This window comes from Onychostoma macrolepis, chromosome 13 (assembly GCF_012432095.1).
Source record: "Onychostoma macrolepis isolate SWU-2019 chromosome 13, ASM1243209v1, whole genome shotgun sequence".
Classification (NCBI taxonomy): domain Eukaryota; kingdom Metazoa; phylum Chordata; class Actinopteri; order Cypriniformes; family Cyprinidae; genus Onychostoma; species Onychostoma macrolepis.
Window position 1 is genome coordinate 15,417,608 of NC_081167.1, and position 22,087 is coordinate 15,439,694.

Below are 22,087 nucleotides of genomic sequence, written 5' to 3' on the forward strand. Positions count from 1 at the left end.
ACATTTTGTCAAAATATATTCAAAGAACATCACCTCAAAAAGAGCTTCTTTCTTAAAGGGATAGTTCACCTAAAAATGATTATTCTGTCACCTTCATGTCGCACCTGTATGACTTTCCTTTCTATGTAGGACAAAAAGATCATTTGAAAAATGTCCCACGTGAGGGTGAGTAAATGATGACAGAATTAATTTTTGGGTGAACTATCCCTTTAATGCCTTTCCAGTTCACTCTCAGTTCAAAATATGCATAATGTGGTTTGGGGGTGGTGGAAAAAAAGTGCTATTTATTTAATTCATTAATGATATGATTAATTCTTCACACAGAAGTCCTGACTTGATATTTTTCCATCTCTAGGAGGAAGAGCTGAGGAAAAGTGGAGAGGCGAAATACGCCCATTTGAGCAACGATCTTCATGTTTTAATTGAAGTTTTTGCACCACCTGGAGAAGCCTATTCCCGCATGAGCCATGCCCTGGAGGAGATTAAGAAATTCCTTGTTCCAGTAAGTTCATACACTTGGATTCCTTGAGAGGGATGGTGAGCTGGAAGCCAAGATGAGATGAGTGCACCAACCAATACTGAACTCTAGTGCTCTCCTGCATACATAAATTTGTTCATGTTTATTGCGTAGGAAGAAAAAAAAAGAGATTATAGAGTTATGCATATAATCATATACATTGGAGATCTGCCTTACAAAACTGGATGTTTAATATGCTGGAACTGGCTAGAAACCGAGAGAATGCTGCTAGTTTCTGATAATGTATTTTGCAAATCCACATTAATTTCACCCTAGGTTATGATTCTGAATTTTCATGAAAAGTTCTTCTGCTTTTTTAACTATACAGTTGTGCTCATAAGTTTACATACCCCTTGCAAAATGTGCAAAATGTTAATAATTGGAACAAAGTAAGAGGGATCGTGAAAATCGCATGTTATTTTTTTATTTAGTACTGTCCTGGATAAGCTATTTCACACAACATATGTTTACATATACTCCACAAGACAAAATAATAACTGAATTTATAAAAATGACCCCATTCAAAAGTTTACATACCCTGGAATCTTAATACTATGTGTAATTTCTTGGATGATCCACGACTGTTTTTATATTTTGTAATAGTTGTTCATGAGTCCCTTGTTTGTCCTGAGCAGTTCAACTGTTACATTTGGAAAGGGTTCAAATAAGCAGAAGATGCTGGAAAACCAAAGAATGTGCAGGAGCTGGAGGATTTTTCTGAAGAACAGCAGGAAGTTGAACTGCTCAGGACCAACGAGGGACTCATGAACAACTATCACAAAATATAAAAACAGTCGTGGATCATCCAAGAAATTACACATAGTATTAAGATTCAAGGGTATGTAAACTTTTGAATTCAGTTATTATATTGTCTTGTGGAGTATATGTAAACATCTGTTATGTGAAATAGCTTATTCAGGACAGTACTAAATAAAAAATAACATGCAATTTTTATGATCCCTCTTATTTTGTTTCAATTATGGACATTTTGCACATTCTGCAAGAGGTAGCCTACGTAAACTTATGAGCACAACTGTATGTGTAGTACAGTTCAGAAGTCAGTAAAAATTAAAATAATAATATTACTTTTAACGAGATTTCAAATTAATGTGTTCAATCTATACAAATAAAATAGCAGCACAACTATTTAAAGGGTTAGTTCACCTCAAAATGAAAATTCTGTCATTAATTACTCACCCTCATGTCGTTCCAAACCTGTAAGACCTTCGTTCATCTTCGGAACACAAATTAAGATCTTTTTGATGAAATCGGAGAGCTATCTGACACTCCCATAGACAGCAATGCAACTGAAATGTTCCAGGTCCGGAAACGTAGTAAGTACATCGGTAAAACAGTCCATGTGACATCAGTGGCTCAACTATAAAAATAAAATAAAACAAAAATAACATAATTTACTCAACCATTCTTCTCCCCCGAGTTACGTCGTCCGCCATTTTAGAGAGTATCACAACGCATACACACACTTTCCCCTAAGCGTAAACAACGCTTAAAACGCAGATTACATTCATGCTCGCGCTTTCTCCCCAAACATAAACAACGCTGATTACGTGAAATACGTTCTGAGGTACTCTCCAAAATGGAGGGTGGGTAATTAATGACAGAATTTTCATTTTGGGGTGAACTAACCCTTTAATAGTAGTAGTAATAATAAGATTTATTTATTTATTTAATTTTGAGCACCAAATCAGCATATCAGAATGATTTCTGGAGACTCATGTGACACTGAAGACTGGAGTAATGGCTGCTGAAAATCTTCAGCAATAAATTACATGAAAAATATTAAAATATAAAACAGATATTTTAAATTGCAATAATATTTCACCATATTACTGTTTGGACTGTATTTTTGTACACACACACTAGCTTACTTGTAATGTTAGAAAAACAAATGGGTCCTGGAGCTTTCAAAGGTAATTAATGTGTCAAATGAATATCTCTGTATAGTCCAGACTCCAGACTGTAAATATTATTGTAGCAGTATGAGTTGTTGGCCTCAGGGAGGAAGTGCTCTAGGAGAGATTCCCTACATTCACCTCTCCTGCCCTGAGCTTTAAGCAGGCTCTTAGCCTCTTGGGCCAAAACTTTGCATCATCCAGGACTGGTCTGGTCATATCCTCCATGTGTACCGCTGTCAGTGTTGTTCCATGTTTTATCTTTATGCCCACGGCGGAATACCAAGCTGATGAGTTTTCAGTCTCAATAGCTCTGTTTCTAATCTATAATCTATAAGTATTTTAAAATGTCATAAACATGCTCCAGCTCCTGACAAAACTATGATGCCTTCTTTTTTAACCCAAATTCTTAGACAGCAATGTGTATATCCATTCCAGTTAGAATACTGCCATAAAAGCAGCTTCCTATGTAGGCAGTAGGCAGCGGGGCAGCTCATTAGGGTTTGGAGCTAATGTCTTGACGTCTTTCCGTCTTTGAATTTGTTTATAGTGGTCTACTCATTTATCTTTGTCAGAAAGCTTGATTCCTGTCAGGATTAAAAGAGTGTGCTGGCATCTCAAGATGGTGCACTTTGAAATGTTAATAGTATCCAGGCAGCCATTTGGATATGTCATAGCATTTGTTTTATAGAGACATGACATTATGGCCCCTTTCTAATTAAAGGCTTTTTCTAAGCCCCTTAATTCCAGTGAAAACAAACCTTAATGCTACAGCACACATGACATTCTAGTGTATTGTGTGCTTCTTTCTTGCAATAGTTTTGGGAAGACATTTTCTGTTCCAGCATCATACATCACAATGCCACAATACACAAAGAAAAGTCTATTAAGAAATGTTTTCCCAGTCTAATGTGAAAGAACTTGACTGACCTACACCAAGCTCAACTCTTCTTGAACACCTTTGAGATGAATTGGAATACAGAGAGCCAGACCCCTGACTCATCATCATTACCTGTCCTTAGTGACGCTCTTGTGTCCGAATGAGAGAAAATGCCAGTGTTAGTGTTTCAGCGGCTACTGCAAAACTTTCCCAGAAGAGTGGAAGCTGTTAGCAAATGGAGGGAGACTCAGCTTCCAAATAATGCCCAACAAACACATACACTACCATTAGTAAGATATTTTTAATATTTTTGAAACAAATCTTTCATAGTTACCATGGCTGCATTTATTTTATTAAAAATACAGTAAAAATGTAATATTATGAAATAACTGTTTTCTGCTTGAATATATTTTAAGATGCAATTTATTCCTAAATTGGCAAAGCTGAATTTTCAGCATCGTTACTCCAGTCTTCAGTGTCACGTGATCCTTCAGAAATCATTTCAATATGCTGATTTGCTGCTCAAGAAAAAATTATTCTTATTAAAACAGTTGTCCTGCTTCATATTTTTGTGGAAGCCATGATACTGTTTTTCAGGATACTTTGATGTAACGTTTAAATAGAAATAGAAATCATTTGTAACATTATAAAATGTCTGTTTACATATTCATATTTAGTCAGTTTAATGCATTCTTCCTGAATAAAAGTAGTGTCTTTTAAGACAATAGAGCATAGAGACAATGATTTATGTATGTAGATATCATTGTCAAAAAATAAATAAAATAAAGCTGCATGCAGATTATCTCTAGCTCTGGATTAAATTGCACTATGAATTGTGAAGTTCCATTGAATGAATTTTGTAATTCCAGATTAGCTTGGTTAACATACAATGAATATGTCTTTAAAAAAACAAACAAACAAAACGCCTTTGCAACCTAGACTACTGATAGACCTAAACCTTTGTTGATAAAGCCTACAGAAAGCCCATTATGTGAATACGATTACACAACCTCATACACTGCCAAAGGAAAAGAGTGATTCATGCAAAACGCAGCATCTTTAGTAGGAGTGAGTGGGCTCTTCTCAGCGGCAGTACTGTACATGTATTGACTGTAGTCTCATTAAGAAGGAAACTGCCTAGATTTTGCAGGAGGAAGTCTAATATATACCATTAATACAGCGAAGATGTACGGACTCATACGGAGACGGTGTTTGATTTTATTCATTTATTTTTCAGCCTGACTGGCTAGCTGGACACAATTTGACCTGGTGTTTCTAAGACTCTCTGTTTATATCCTGAATCAATGCATTACCTCTGTTATTAAATCTGATTCAGAACATAATTAGCTTTACCTTGAGACACTCTGCATAATGAGTTCATCAGAATGCTCATTACATCTGATCAGTATAAAATCTTTTTCTGTCTGTCTATGTGTTACCCTCATTTCCCAAAGGCAAGGAATGCAGTCAGATTGTTTAGGCTAAGACATGGGCTGCCCTGGCAACAGGGAAAACCTAGCTAGCGCTGATCCAAGAACCTTACACACCTCACCTTTCATCATGTTATAGAAATGATCAAAATTCCTACCTCTAGGTTTTAGATTTCTTTGGTGATTGTCTCTGCAGTTACTAAGAATATTTTCAGAGGATTGCGAAATAATCACCCCTCATTTGTCCTTTTTCCAAAAGTTTCACCAATTTGCACTGTAGTGGATGGGTATTTATGTACAGTTTTAGTAATTGCACTATGGTTTGGGGTCTTTTTTGAATAAAATTAATACTTTTATTCATCAAGGATGAATTAACTTGATCAAAAAGTGACAGCAAAGACACTGAAGATTTCTATTTCAAATAAATGCTATTGTTTTGAACTTTCTGTTCATCATAGAATCATGGAAAAAACGTATCATGGTTTCCACAAAAATATTAAGCAGCAAACCTGTTTTTAACATTTATAACAATAAGCACCACATTTCTGAAGGATCATGTGACACTTAAGACTGGAGTAATGCCTGCTGAAAATTCAGCTTTGCCATCACAGGAATTAATTACATTTAAAAATATATTAAGTTTTATTTTAAATTGTAATAGTATTTCACAATATTACAGCATTCTTTGATTTAAAAAAAAACAAAAAAACATTTTGTCATATATATTATATAGCTTTGCCAGTTAAACACTGTATTTGGTATATTTACATTTTATTTAACAATGGACAAGCCCGAGTCCATTTAGTAGACACAAAAGCAGCTCTAAATCTCAGCAATACAATCTTTATTGATTGTTGAGCATATCTCTGTGGAAAGGCCACTCTCTTCTAGCTGCCATGTCTGATATTTGCCTGTACCCAGCTGTTGTGCCAAACAGGAAGGAAAATAAGTGGCTGGTGGAAATGAGGCTCCGTTTATCTGCCTGTGGCAGTGACATGATAATAAAATAAGCGCTATCCACTCTGTAATCGTCCTTGTGATTCAGGGCCCTGTCATGTTCAATCAAATGAGAGAGGGACTTTATAAATGCAGAAAGTGGAATTATTCTTTCACAACAATGATAGCTGATGTCAAACAAAGTTAATAAGCCAGTGTTCTATTTTTCTCCTGCATCTATCATTTCTCTTACTCTAAATGAAAGATATGTGTGCATCACGTTCCCTCATTCAACACCGTATTTTGGAGTGTGTGTCATATGGTGCCTTTTTGTCAGTATGTATGCAAAAAATGTTTCTTGTCCTCCACATTTGAAAAACAAGCTAAAACAGATTTCTTTTTTTATCCTTGTTTTTTTGTTTGAAGTCAGCAAAACTTTCTGGCAGTATATTTAACATTCCCTGCCAACGTTCTGGTGGTCTGGCAATGCATTTAAAACTCAGTTGCTTTGACGCTGGCTTCTGCAAGATGTACATCCAACTGGATCAGTTCTTTTTGTAAAAGCATGTCAGATGAGATGCACATACAACACATTCACATTTGTATAGAAATATTTTTATGTCAGGTTTGCTGTTTTTTTCTTTCCACAGGATTACAATGATGAGATCAGGCAGGAGCAACTTCGTGAGCTCTCCTACTTAAATGGCTCAGATGACCCAAGCCGAGGAAGAACCGCACGAGGACGAGGCTTGCGTCTGACCTCCACAGCCTCCACCCGGTACAGTAGCTTCACCTCACCACCCCTCTGAACAATCACAGAAACCTTAAAGGAATAGCTCACCCAAGTATGCCATCATTTATTCACCTTATGTCATTTCAAACCCGTATGACTTTTTTCTTCCGTGGAACACAAAGCAAGAGGTTTTTGAATATTTCTTGTATATTCTCCCTTTGTATTAGTTTCTTGGATTTTGAACTGAGCAGGTTTGTTGAAAAAAAAAAAAAAATCAATTATTTTTATTCTTATTCTTAAAAATAAACAAGGGTGGACGTTATGTTTTATGCTATTGACCCCAAAAAATACCAGCAAAAATATCAGCATGCAAGTTTGGAATGATATGAATAAATGAAAAATAATTTTTGGGTGAACTATTCCTTTAACTAACATGATTGTGCTTGTTAATAAATTAAGTACAAATCAGATCTAAAAGAATAAATATCATATAACAATAAAAAAAAATCTTATTCTGCATTTCTGATGAAACCGAAGTCATCCAAGTTTACTCTTTAACTCTAACCGTTAACAACTCTAACAGAGGCCCAATTTTCACTCCCAAACATCTGCGCACTGTTGGATCATGAAAGTGCCCTGAGGCTCAGTGTTATTAATCAGGTTAGCAGGTGAAGCATTATTTGTTCTCATCAAAAGCATAACTTATATATACCGTCATACATCATTTACATTATCTTTAATGTTTATTTCATACATTTCACACTGCACTTGTTCTGGCTTGTTTGAGCCTCTGAAGATCCCTCTAGGATTCTCCCAAAACAACGACAGCTTGCATTACCTCAGGTAGTAATAATAGATTCAAAATATGATCTTTCTGTTTACCATTCCTGGTGGATAAAGCTATAAAGCGCCTCTTCCCCTTGATGTGCCATGAGAAGTCATTACCACAAATCAGCATGGCAAAAACAACACTGATGAGGCCATTAGTCTCTGTAGAATCTTTGGATTTGGATGGACGAAATGTAGAACTGGACAGACCGAAACATCTGCCATTCACCAGTGCTGCCAACTCCATCTGCCATGCTGCAACAGTAATCAGGTTGAAAATTACTCCAGAAATGGACAACTTCACCCCTTGATTCCACAATAGCAGCACAAGGGAGCGAAATAAAGCTGTCTCTCATCGCACTGAATGAAACAATGTGTTCTACAGACTGATTTTTGATGCCATGCTTCACTGCCACCGTTACAGTGTGTAACCCGAGCAGTGCAATGAAAGAAAAGAGCTGAGGCAGTGAATATTGCAATATCTTTGAAAACTCTGCTGTCTCACCTTATTGAATCACTGGCATTATGGTTCACAGGGCTTTAATAGGCTGTCGGTGATGAAAACACCAGCTAACAGCAACCCACTATTATAGCACTGCAGCAAATGACTTCACACAAAATGCTAATTTTTTTATCTGTAAACATTGGAGTTGTGCTGCACTAATTTTGCATAGAGCTGCCACTGCATCAAGTATGTGTCTATATAGAAATGTGAGGTTCTGCAGAAGAGTTATATCACAGCAATATCAAACAATTATGGGAAGGTTTGGTGGTAAAATACTATTAAAATTAAATTTTTATATATATTAAGCTAAATCTACACAGAGTCAGACCCAACCTATTTTGAGGTTTGTTTGTTTTTAAAAAAAAATAAATTCAATTCAATTGTTGTCATTATTGTAAAGTTGGTTTAGCAATATTTCTTTGTATTTTATTTTAATATTAAATAAAAAAGCAATTATAAACAGAAATATATATATATATATATATATATATATATATATATATATATTGCACCAAAATCTTAAATATAAATATATAAAATATTATAATAAAAAATATATGTATATCTTCATAAAAACAAAATAAAATAAGAAAAAATAATATATTTCTATTATATATTATGTCATATATTTTCTCTTACTTTATGTCTTTAGAGGTCGAGGGGGGGCAGCTCCACCCCCTCCGCCAGGACGAGGGGCAGCAGCACCCAGAGGAACTGTGGGAACACGCACCTCTGTCCCAACACCCACACTAGCCAGGGGAGTGTCTGCACCCCGGGCCAGAGGAACTACAGGGACCCCTGGATACAGAGCCCCGCTACTGCAGGCCACGCACAAATCATATGATGACTACGTAAGTCAAGATTAAGTGTTTTTAATGACAATTAATTTTTTTTAAATGTGTACTGTATGTGTTTTAGTTTTGTTTGAAGAACTACTGAGGTAAAAACACTTTGAGTTGAGTTTGTGTCCAAAAGCTCTTCATTATTGAAAGTCTTGTTTATACACCCACACAAACACATATACACACTCACAAAATAGAAAGCTTGACAGAAAAAAAGGTTTATGAATCCTTAAATCAAATTCACTGAGGGAAATGGACAAGGAATGGCCTTTCTATTTACCAAAGGTTGAATGAATCAGTGAAGACAAAATCCATTCTGACAGATTGAATGCCATAAGATGTTAGTCTACATGCTGACATACTATAAAGAAAAGCCATGTGTGGTGCAAAAAGAAAAGCATCTGCTCACTTGATTGACTGTTGTCTGTGAGACGATGAGCTTGACTGTCACTATCAGTATCTGACTACCGTTACCAGTATTATAATTATTGATGATGGTGATGAGAATGATGATTATTTTTAATAATGGAAGCTTTTGCTGATTTGTAGGACAACACCTTCACATTGCAGACTTTTTGTACCCAGGTGCGCACAAGGTTATTTTTGCGAATTCTCAGCCAAGTGAACGTCGAACTCCAACCTAATGAAAAAAGCAATATCTCATGGATTTGATTCCCTCTGAGCTTTTGCCTAATGCAAAAACCCTATATGTGCAGCGCTGTGGCAGATTGGTCTGTCTGCATGGGGAAATGTTAGAGTACAGACTCATTACCAACGTGAATTGAGTTCTGCTGGAGAGCCTCTGTATTACGGGAGACATGGAAACGTGGACATATTTCTGCGAGTAATTGGGTCTAGGGTAGGCAGGTGGAGGAAAGAGGACTAAGAAATGAGCAGTTCACAAGGAACATATTGTATACCTTTCAAAATCTAACATTGCCAATCCTCAACCTCTGGATTTTTACCTAGACTTTGAGAATTCCAGAATGTGCACGTATATTTGTGGAAATATATATAAGTGTATATGACTATGTACAGGTGTATCTTGTTTCTATATTTTATATATTACACATAGAGAGAGTGATCTGAATCTGAAAATTGTATCTTGTATTACTTATTCACATTTCTTTGGTAAGAATCATTTCAAAGATTCAATATCTTTATGAATCATATTACACTTGTGTGATTAACATAACAGCATGAGAGTTATATTACAGTAATATCAAACAATCAAGTTTATAAATAATGAAATACTATAGCCAAATTAAAACTTTTACTGAAGTGCCATAATGAATTCTTATAGCTACACAAAGCTAACTTGTTTTGAATATGAAGTGCAGTTGGGTTAATAAAAAACAATAATCCTTTTATAATATTAGGGGAAAATGGTTTATGAGTCATTTTTGATACATGTAAATATTAAATACATATTAAATATTAAATACAACTTAAGGACATATTATTTTAAATTATTTTTATAATAAGATATTAAATATAAAAAATAATTAAAAATAATATGTCCTTTAAGTTGTCATTAAAAAAACGACAGATACTGTATAGTGTGTGTAATCAACAAGCAGCTTTGAACATATTATTTTGAAATGTTACAGCCATCTAGTTTTCTACTAAGCCACATTCAGAGATATGTGTATGTATGTGTTCAATAGAAATAGTCAGGTTTTTTTCTGTTATTAATTTGCTGTCTGCTTTTACACAAACTTAAACTGTCATCCAGGTTTAAGATGTATAAAATGAAAGACACATGAATATCCATTGGTGTGTGAAAGCATTCTGCTCTTTTTGTTGGTGAGGATTTGAATCCAGTTAATCACAGCTCTTATGTATATCAGCCGAGCCGTGCCAGACTGCTTCCTCCTCTCCCTCTCAGCACAACAGCTTTACTCAAAGATCACAAGTGCTTTCTCAGAGGGCTCTTCACTCTTCTACAAACCAGTCAGACACTCCTCTATGAGCTGACGCCCCCTTTTCTTCCCACAAAATAAACAAATCTCTGAATGTGGCTTAGTCGAAAACTAAATGGCTGTAACATTTCAAAATAATATGTTCAAAGCTACTTGATGATTTGTCATTTTCCAGTTTTTCTTATCCGTTGACCATTGTTTGTATATTGTTTGATGTTAAAATACTTTTTCTTATCCCAGATTAATACGCAGAGTGCTTGTAAGTCATTTGTAGGTTGAGTATGCTGAAAAGTGTAAACACTGAGGCTCTGTGATGCTATCAAAACATTGTTTTGATTGTTTGGTTATCCTGACCAGCCCAGCATAGCAACAGGGTCTCAGCCAATGGTGTTGGTTTGGGGCGGGGCTATCTGTTTGCCTAATTATTTTTCCATTTCTGTTTGGTAATTCTAGTGGTGCAGCAATAGAATACTGGAGAAATTTATTTTGACAATTTACTCAATCTCTTGTCCTTCAGAAAACTCACAAGACTTTTGTTCATTTTTGAATCACAAACTAAAATATTTTTAATGGAGAGATTTACAGTACATTCTACCATTGAAAGTCCATTCCAACCAAACGTGTTAAACAGCATTAATCAAGCATGTTTGATTTTCCATTCATCATATATGTACTGTACGGTATGTGCATTTAACAATGTTTATATGTGAATTCAAAATAAGTTTATTTGTGTTGTGAAGATGAACTAAAGTCTTGCAGGTTTTGAATGGCGTGAGGGTGAGAAACTGATGACAGATTTTTCATTTTGGGGTGAACTAACCCTTTAACTGCCTCATAGTTTTCTTTTTTACCTGCATAATATACTCTTTTAATGTACTAACTGTTTGAAAACCCAATTAAAAAGCATATAGAATGCCTTCTAAGGCCACAACCAGCTCACTGTGGATAAATAAATGAAAAGGGTCAATCGCTGTGAAAGAAGCCCTTGAGTGTCTCGGATAGTATCGCAGTAAACCTCTTTCACACACAATCACACACCACTTCACATGGCAAAAGCCAATTCAAGGTGCAGAATAGAATGTTGCGAAAAGGCTTCACTCGCACTATTTCAAAGCAAGGTTCTCACCATGGCTCTAATTGTTTTTTAACAATGGGCTCGCTTACACCGCTGACTTGACATTTCTGAGGTGAACTAATTATTGAAATGGAATTCTTCATGCAGAACTCCCTCGTTTAATAAAACAGATGTACGACATACACCTCAAGAATAAGTTTAATAATTTCCTGCTGAAGAGATGCATTTGGAGTGCCTAGAGGCTCAGCATATTATTTCAGCTCTGAGAGCTGTACATGAGAAGGCAGTTAAAATTGGGAAAAGTAGCCCTCGTGCTTTTGCTGTGAAAATATCAAGGAAGAATGAGCTGCATGTAATTACCGGTTAAATCATTGTGTACAGTACATGCCGATATCAGCCCTTATGATTTCTATGAGCTACAGTATATTTACTGGTCAGTGATTACTGAATCAGGAAACACTGGCTATACGGCTATCACAACTCCTTGTCGTGCATGAAATAACGCCTATTAAAATTTATTGCAACATGATTTGCAAATGCGCAGTAGATTGCTCCGTTACAGGAATTGCTGCTTCTGAAGGTTAGAAGTAATAGCCTACTTGTCTGTCATCAGCTTACTGAATTAATTCTTTTATTTGGGTGATTGTAAAAGTTTATGTAACAAGTAATATGTGCTCCTATATTTCTACAGTGAGATCTTTGGTTTATCACATTCCTGCTGCCACTTTCATAGTACTGGCAAACAACTGTGCTTTCAGGCAAAGCCAGTGCTTTCAGGATACTCTGAACTGTTATTTTAGCTCTATAAATATTCATTTGGTTGTTCTTGGGTTGGTGGAAGGTGCCTCAATGATTTCCAGTGAGCTGTTATCATATATGAATAGACATATCAATTATTTGTAATTCCAGTTTGTAAGTGGTAAGATCATTTAATTCTGTGGGGGAAAATCATATAAAAAATTAAAACCTGACTTCTGGCCATGGACAATAATTTGCTTGATTAAATTATTTGAGATATTGTTTGCCTAAAGCAAAGTGTAAATCTGTCCTGAATATGTGATGATTTCTCTACATATGGAGCAACACATGGTAATTGACATATTTGCGTGGAAATGTATGGAGAAGCTCAGAGAGCAGCTGTTTTAGAAAATAATCTATTTAATCAGATCCTCAACAAATCACAACAATTCCATGCAGTTAAATTTAACATCAACATAGTTATTTTACAAAGACGTTCCCATACCAGGATGACTAAATTCCACTTAAACTCATGATTCTAATATATTTAATATACAGTACTACTTAATTGCTGTTATTTATTTCCTAAAAGTTGGCCAATTGGCTTTGACTAGTAAATTTCTGATGCAAATACAAACAATGACAAAAAAACTTTGAGTCAGTGGACTGGTCTTTCTGCCTTCATTCTCCTCTTTCCAATAAACTGTGGTTAACTGAACATAATATTTAATTCATCTAAACCTATTAGTCACTAATCACCATGATATGAAATGCAGTTTCCCTTTAATATAAAATTAATGTGCATTGAAATCCCATTTTGATTATGTTTGAAAGAATTATGTGTTCTTTCAACGTTTGCAACAATCAGAACAGACTATTAAATAGATATATGGCCTGTTGGATGTCAATATATTTCAGACTGCTCCATCCTGTCTGGCCTTAAGCCCATGTTTGCTCATACTTCAAACTGAAAATATTAGCCCTGAAAAATTGGTTGAGAAACAAGTGGTAGAAAAAGAGGCTTCATTCAGTAAGCAGACGGAATCACGGACAAAAAGCGTTTTCAACCATTCATTTCCTTTTGCTGCTCTCCAGTGAGGAATCCTATTCAGTTGCCGTCCCACACAGAGATCAGTCACTGTCAAGAGGTGTTGGTGGTTGTCAATTGATAATGAAGCTGAGTATTGAAGACCTTTGGCTGTCTGCTGTATTAATTACTCTTGCAGTGCTCTCTACCACTTGATTTATTTCCTGTTAGCTTGCTCAATTGGACCAGAGTTAATTGCTCTTTCAAACGAGTGTTGAAATGTAACGATCAAGCTCCATTAACTAGAGCTTGCTCGAATTATGCGCAGTGGCTTGTAAGTGCATGTTAAAGTCAAAAAGGTCAGACACAAGGACCTCTTAAATAACACTTTATTATATTAAGTAATATAATAGTGAGTAAATATGACAATTCTACTATTCTGTTTGTTCATTAAATGTCATAGCAGACAAAAAAAGCAGACACATCTTCATCTTCGCAAATGTTAAAATGAAAGCTACTCCTTCTGTTTTTTTATGAAATGGCCCTATTAAATGGGTAGGTCAGTCACTACCTCTCACTGTTCTGCTAAAATGTATTTCCTTAGAGTGCTGTTGGTATTACAGTGATTGACATGTTCTGAAATATGCCATTAATAGTAAAACATGCTGCTTCTTCTATACGCTGCTGCTTAAGATATGCATAGCACTCGATCAAGAGGACGTGTTAACAAACCGGTCAATTAGTGGGAGAGGACAGAACCCTGACCCTATTAGCACAAGGAAAAACTAATAGAAGGAAACTTGTGTGTTAGATCTCCTGAACAACTTAATCCCTGGCATAATCCGTAACTTTAATTTAGTCTAATCCTTCTTCATACTCATAAAACCTGACTGTTGTGCAGAATTTTAATGTAAAGGTTTTTCTGACAGATTAGGCCTAATAAAAAAGGGAAGCACTTTCAGTTACTCTGTCTGAACAACAAAATGGAAACACCATGAGTTTGCATTTGTGAATTATTTGGAGTTTACCCAATAGTGAGTTGTTTTAATCAATCCAATATAGTGTAATCACCACAAAATTGTGTATTTAGCACAGGACGAAGATGAATTTTCATTTTATGATGCTGTGTATCTTTTACGGACCAAAAAGTCTGATTGTTGAGGTGTATCTCACAGACACAAACAAATTTTAGTCATACATTTATGCAAAACAGAATGTCCCACTCAGATGCTTTTTCCCAAAAGATTCTTATGTGCTGCTGGATTTCCGTTAGGCCGTTAAAATTGTAACTGTAAAATATGTGCTGCATATTCAGTATGTGCATTGTAAAAAGAATAATTCCTTTCAATATCAATTAATCCTTAAAAAAAGAGTAAGAAAAGGTGTATGGATGACATGAGTTATGATCTCCTGAAACATCTCATCATGAAGCTTTAATCTGTTTATTGTTTCTTTTGTCTGTAATACTTGATCGACCTAGGCATTATCCCCTTGTCTTCAAACATGGCAAATGAGACAATTGTCACTCATTGATCAATATTTACTGTTGGACATGATTCTGCTGTGCCAGTCCTCCACTCTGGGAGTATATTTATTAGAGAAATCCTATTGCGGTGTAATTAAAGATTGATTTTTCAACCCTAAACAATTAGAGTGCTGCTTTGAGACAGATTCAGTCCTCTAGCGTTGCCCTCTGTGATTATTATTTTGTGTTTCTGTGATTTCAGGGATATGATGATGGTTATGATGGGGAATATGATGACCAGAGTTACGAGGGCTATGATGACAACTACAGCAACCAGTCGAAAAGGTACACGTTTATTCTTAAAAGACATTTTGTCACAACATGAGCTAATTAATGCTTAACTTTGACTCCAAGAATCTGTCAAAATGTCTCATAAGAGTTATTTTCCCTCCTACAGTGTCTCAGAATATTATGAATATGGACACGGTAATAATGATGAAGCCTACAACAATTATGGTAAGCATCTGATCTACAGTTCTTCTAAAACAACACAACTTTTTCATCCACTTTTCTTTTAACTTATTAGGAAACTTTTAGGATTTTAGGTCATCCGTTATGACTGGTGCACCACAAAGAGAAACATCCTCTTGCATAGTAGTAGTTCGCATAGCAGGCGGGCTGAAACTCAGTCATGGCACATTGCCCACACCAGCGAGAAACCTCTTTGCCTCATTCATTTTCCATATTGCTGTTAAATGTTTCAGAGCTAAAGGTAAGGAAAAACACCTAGCGGCATTTGCCAGTTGTTAAATCACCGAGGCCCGTGGCACAGCAGCTGCCATCTTACCTTACTAGTCTGCTTCAGGGCTGGGTTTTAAGATGCACTTGAAATCGTGGACTTGAGCCAGTAGAGAGCTGGAGGCGTTGCTCAGGCCCACCAACAGAGTCAGAATGGCCTTTCAGCCATTACTTTGGCTTTTGAATATGTGCCTTCTGTGGGTTACATTTGATGCAATATTCCCTCTGTTCTTGGCATGAATTGTTGTTTTCCTCTGATGCCAGTTTCCCATTGTATACATGCCTGCTCATTCATTTTGCATTGTGGCAAATTGTGCAGTGGAGTGTCAAAGTGTTAACAGGAATGATTTGACGTTTTGCCACTTCTTGGCTCGAAACCAAGATTTCATTGTGTTAGAAAAGGTTTTGCCCGTTGCCACCTCAGCGTAAAAAAAAACAAAACAAAACAGTAATTGTGACTTTGTATCTCAGAATATCGATTTTGTGACTTCCTATTGCACACAGTGTCTTGATGTTTCACAGTTGCAGATTTGTTTCTCACATCTGTTTGGTTTAAAGACAATATTTAGTAATATTATTGATTTAACTGAACTGTTACTTCACTACACTTTCAGATAAGAACAAAATTTGAACTGAATTGAGCTGGATAATGACCCTAACTTTGCAACATTGACCCTTTTATTAAACTGAATTGAAACAACATTAAACTAAATAGAGCTGAATAATTATACTGTTATTGATTGACTTGATGAATTTATTTTATTTTAATATATTATATAGTGCTTTATGCAACTGTTTCAAAGCAGCAAGAAAACAAGTAATTTATTTTTCATAATTGTAACTTTATTTCTTGCAATGTGACTTTATATCACAACTGTGACTTTATATCTCACATTGTGACATACAGTTTTTAACAGTTTGACTATATTTTTCAAAATTTGACTTTATGCTTCACAATTGTGGTGTCATTTCTTGCAATTGTGACTTCATATCTCAAAATGTAACTATTTCTCGCAATGTGACTATATCTTGAAGCTGTGACTATTTTGCAATGTGACTTTATACAATTGTGACTATTTGTTGTAACTGTGACTGTCTCACAACTTTGACTTTTTTCTCACAATTGTGAATTTTTGGCACAATGTGACAACACAATTACGACTTCACAATTTTATGACTTAATACAATGACTTAATAATGACTTTTTTGACTCTATCTTGCAGTTGCAAATCAATCTTTATTTTGTACTATTTGACCATTTGATCTCACAATTGTGAATGTATTTCTTGTAATTGTGACTATATATCTCACAATGTGACTTTATTTCTTATTTTTAACGTATCTCACAATTACCTGTTGTATTTTTACTCAGAGGTGGAAACAGACTTCCATAAGATTGCAATGAGCAGAGATAGTTTTTCACAGTGAGGAGGAGCTGAGGGGAAAAGCTATTAGATATAATGTGAGTGAGGGAGGGCTGTTTGTGCGGTAGTGATCATTACACAGAATACCGGAATAAAAGGGATTCTCTCATGATGTATAATGGTTTTTCCTCCTTTCTCTGTGAAACGGTAGTTAGCAACAATGAAGGTTAAGGTTCTTTGCCCTGAAGGCGGGCTGATTGTTTCCTCAATGGCCCAGCGATCACACTCAGAGAACCTAATGGAGCATCGGCTCCCAACACATACTGTATTTAAATGACAGCAGGGTCATACTGTGAGCTCAGCCAGGAGTTCATGCCTCATCTGCTCTGCCTTTGGTAACTGATAATTAGGGCAAAGTGACATTGTATATTTCTCAAATCTACGATAATGTACCGAGGCGAACATGCAATGCCCTAGATGGGATGCAGGAATGGAGCTCTAAACGAATTATTGAAATGTATGTGTAAGATGATCAGCTGGTGCTCAGTTTATCATTTTGTAATGCTTAGAACAAAAAAAGCATTAAAAATGGCTAATGTCACACGAAATTACATGGCCGTAGGATATCCATTCCCTGATGAATCATCATAGCATTGCATTTCAGCCATTTAAAGAGGCTCCTCTCCTTCGTAACATCTACATTCAGTCCATTTTTCTCTCAGATACTTTAAATGAAGTCTGTTGTGACTGTTTTAAGCAGTTCTGCATTTTTCCCGTTTAATCGTTCCACTTTTAGCAGAAGAGGACTGGATATCATCGCGGCCCAACCTCAAAGCTCCAGCATCAAGACTTACTCGAGGGGGCTACAGAGATCACCCCTATGGTAGATATTAAAGGTGCTCCAGATCATGTGACCTCCATACGTCAACGTCAACCTTATTTACTAAATAATCTAAAATGGGATTTTTAAGTGATAGGTCAATCATGTTTTTAAATTCACACTAACCTTGGGGTGGAAGCCACATGGTCCCTTTTCTTATCTGAAACTGTTGACTTCTTTGTATGATTCCTTATGAACGTTAATTTTGGCCAGGATTTGGCAGTGTACTTTTATCAATGAATGCCCCTTCCTTTAGTTTTCCATTGTTTGTCCCCCAAATGTAAAGCATGGAATTAGCCACACATTATGCTTCCCTGACTTTGGGAACCTTTGCGTTAAGACAAAAATGTCATTTTGTACATAACATCTTTCATAATACTTCTTGATTTGATGATAGTAAATACTGAGTTTGTACATTTAATTTTGATATCAGTATTGGGTTTGAAAGCAATTGGCTATGTATGTAGCCACATCCAAGTGCTTTGCTTTGTGTGTAGCTTGTATTTGTACATACAAATGTAATAAAAAGGATGTAAAGCGCCTTGTGCAAGGTTCTCTAAATAGGTGATCATAATTGTTAAACTTGTGTTGCTATAATTTGTTAATAAAGATGAGATCATTTTTGTAAAATTAGATTAGGTACGTACTTGTCTCTAGTACTAAATGCCTGTATGACCTGAGGAAATGGATAATGTTTTTTTATAGATATCTATTTAACAAAGAAAAGCCACAAAAAGGAACCGTAGAGACGTTGTCAAGTCATTTTGTGTAATAATAGATAAGCTTCATTAATAGAATTAAACTTTGTTAAATAATTTTTAACATTAGCTCTAAATTGTTCATTGACACTTGATTAGTCATATAAATGTTTAACATGTTAATGGAAATCAACTGTTTAGACCAATAAATTGAATCTTTTTTAACACACTCTTTAAGCTTCAGCTTATTAAACAATAAGTCGGACTGACTTGTCTGCGCTAACGTGACTCTGAGAATGATATGGAGATTCAGGAGGTAAGAACGTCCCCATATTCCAATAAGATGTTCTAAGTGCCTTCAGCCTTTGGTGTTAACCACTGTAGCCAATGTGAATATGGCTGATATTCACACTGCTTCATCACTCGCAGGAGTGAATGGGATCCAGTTAAAATGCTTTATCTCTGCTACCTACAGTACATTTTCCTCTTTTGCTATTTATGTTAATGAACATCAGAAGGCTGCATCTGTGTTGTAATACCAATGCTTTTAAATATCAACACTATTGAAGGCCCCATAGAGACCTGAACTCTTTTTTGTGACTATTAGAACTGAATGCTGACGCGTATTAAGACTTCGAAAGGATGACTAAACGTTAAGCAGGTAACCCTAATAATAACTCTAATGTTGCGAATGCCAGTCATAAATTAAGTTATTTATACTTCAAAAAGTAAACCTGCCCTCACTAACCCCAAATAAATGCCTCGGCCCTCTAAATCCGCTAATAAAGTTAACTAGTGACGTCAAAAATGACTTACTAACACATAAGAAGAAAAAAAAAAAAACAATTAACAATCCATCTTTTAAAAGAAGCTAAAACTGATCTTTAATACCTGACCAGCTAAACTAAGCTTTTTAACCAGACACGCTGAAAAAGATGGTTGCTCTCAAATCATATTCTGCTCTGACAGCTTTTGTCCAGCCCCACAAATTGGTTTACTTTTTTGATAGTAACATATGCTTTGTCAAACTGTTTTCAATCCATCTGTTATTTGTGCATGCGAGTGTACGTTTGTTTTGACTTGTAGTCTCACTCATTGTCTCTTCTTACTTCATCTTGTGTATTATACTAATAGCGCCTCAAAATCTATATCCTAAATTTGATTTATCCTTCCAACAGGTACCAGTCTCTCTGTGAGCTGAGATGCAGTGGATTGAGTCAGACTGGGTAAGCTGCAAAACTGTCTCGAAACATGATAACAAATGCATTCAAATATAGTTTAGGTGTATATTTGCTGGGGTTTCTTTCTAAGACCATACATCCATGCATTTTCATTTTCATGCATATTGGTGAAAAATGCATACATTTATTTATTCTCTCATTTAGCATAAATCTGTCATGGAACATCGGAAACACCCAGTATACACCTAAATGTACCAAAGAGCTGTCTACCATAGAAGGAGACAAAACAATAAAGCAAACAATTTTATTTCAAACTGAGGAGCATGTACTAATGTTTTGCTGTGACAGTACAATTAATAAACCATTTAGCAAGTAACGCAAACATCCTATTGGGTTATAGCTTGAAGACAGAAACCCGCTCAGTATGATATAGACTTATGACACTATATGCCCAGATTAATTGCACCACTAAAATATTAAGGAGTGATCGTATGACCTCGAGTGAAATGTGGCCTTCAGGAACAGTGCTTTGAACATTTGGGTAATTAACATTTTTTTCCCCACATGTGAAGCATAACAGTAACAAGAGACAAAAACACAATATTCTTTGGGACTCATTCTGTTTGGTTTTATTTTTTCTTTTGCTAAGGCAATTATGCGCATCAGAAACAAACAAAAATTGTAAAATCAATTAACGCAACACTTTCGATATCGATTTAAGCTTTTTTTTTATTATTCTTGGGGCCTCCAAAATGCATATATTAGTCATTCTATTAATTTTGACCATCGTCACATTATTTTGGTTCTCTTGATGGATGGAAGTCTTTTGTAGAGGTCAGCCATGTTTTATAGTCTAATTAAGGACAAGACAGGGGCATGCTCAAACAGATGCATTTTTTCACACAGAGAACCATTTGTAAGCCAACAAAGGATGATTAAATCACTGATGCTTATCAGATGACTTATTTGAGAGTGGAAAGGTAATAGGAACGGAAATGATGGCAAAGATATTTTAGTCGCATTAACACTGCTGTGGTTTTTGATCGTTAATGGTCTACATTAAATAAATCTTCAACCGTTATATTAAATTTGTGTAAAATAGTATGTAATTAAATATAATGAAAAGGGGATTATTCATGATTTAAATCATATTTATGGTATTGTGATTTGTGGACTGGTATGGTTCTGAATGGCTTTAGGCTTGCTAATTAAAATGGGCATTGTCTTCTAATCAGTGGCACACAGGTGGCGATTTTGCTATTTCACAGTAGTGCCTTCGGCATTAAACATGTCAGCAGAGGATTTTGAAGCTTGGATGTATATCTCATTTGTCTTTGTACAGTGTTCCACGGTGAAAGAGAGTGCATGAGGTCTGCTATTTTGAATGCAAACGTGAAGGTGATTAATATGAAAAAAATATCAGTTTATGACTGATCTTGCATGTGCTGTGAATTAATGAGATTCATTAGTAACAAACAACTGGACTTTTTAGGCTGTTAAATCTGGTCTTCTGTGATTCACAATGCATTCTGTTTTTTTTTCTTTCTGTGGTGAGGAAGAATACATTTATGACAATAACAGATTAATGCATGATGCTTTCTGTTGGGTGTCTGTAATTCACACACAAGACATTCAATTTGCTATCAAATACTAGTGGAGTTTCCGTCAAAATCACTGTTGTTTTCTATGATTGAGTTGGTCATCACGTAGAGAGCAAGAGACAGAGATAGAGAGTCATTTGAATAAAAGGGCTTTAGAATCATCATCACATTTCTTTCGCATAGTAGGAATTATTTATTTGAATAAAACAAATACAGTTGTGGCCCAAACATCAACTTTTAATAAAACCATGATATTAAAAACTAAGGATACTTTCACAACAATACAAAGGCACAATAACAAAAAAATTGTCTTGGGTATATAAAATACCTTCCTCAGCTACTGACAGTTTTGCATATATATATATATATATATATATATATATATATTATTATTTTTTTTATTTTTTTTTTATTTTTTCATGATTAGCTGCATTTTATTAACATCTACAGAGTAATATCAGCACATCAGAACTAAAAAATAAAGAAGACAAATGAAGAGTTCAGATGCAAAAGCCTCTAAGTGCCATCTGAAATTTTAATCTAAAATGAGAATTTTTGTCAGGCTGCTATGTTTAGGTTCAGTAATTTTACTCTAATGGAAATGTATAGGTCCTTTTCTATGCAGTTAAAGTAAAATAACTAAACATAAATATAGGAGCCTGATGAAAATGGTCATTTTAGAAGAAAATTTCTGATGGCATTTAGAGGCTTTTGCATCTGAACTCTTCAAATATAAAGAATACCAACAATAACT

At 35.4% G+C, this 22,087-nt stretch overlaps 1 protein-coding gene across 2 annotated transcripts in view; it reads left to right on the top strand.

The window, feature by feature from the left end:
• khdrbs2 (KH domain containing, RNA binding, signal transduction associated 2) overlaps positions 1 to 17,967 on the top strand; it is a 51,913-nt gene extending 33,946 nt beyond the window's left edge. The window contains exons 4-9 of one of the 2 annotated variants that reach the window (XM_058796677.1): positions 356 to 502; positions 6,327 to 6,454; positions 8,395 to 8,593; positions 15,074 to 15,156; positions 15,269 to 15,327; positions 17,770 to 17,967. In XM_058796677.1, the coding sequence (XP_058652660.1) occupies positions 356 to 502; positions 6,327 to 6,454; positions 8,395 to 8,593; positions 15,074 to 15,156; positions 15,269 to 15,327; positions 17,770 to 17,867 (714 nt within the window). In that variant the 3' untranslated portion in view covers positions 17,868 to 17,967. The remainder of the gene's footprint in view (positions 1 to 355; positions 503 to 6,326; positions 6,455 to 8,394; positions 8,594 to 15,073; positions 15,157 to 15,268; positions 15,328 to 17,769) is intronic. The other variant, XM_058796678.1, reaches the window with a different exon arrangement.
• Positions 17,968 to 22,087: the final 4,120 nt, after the last annotated feature.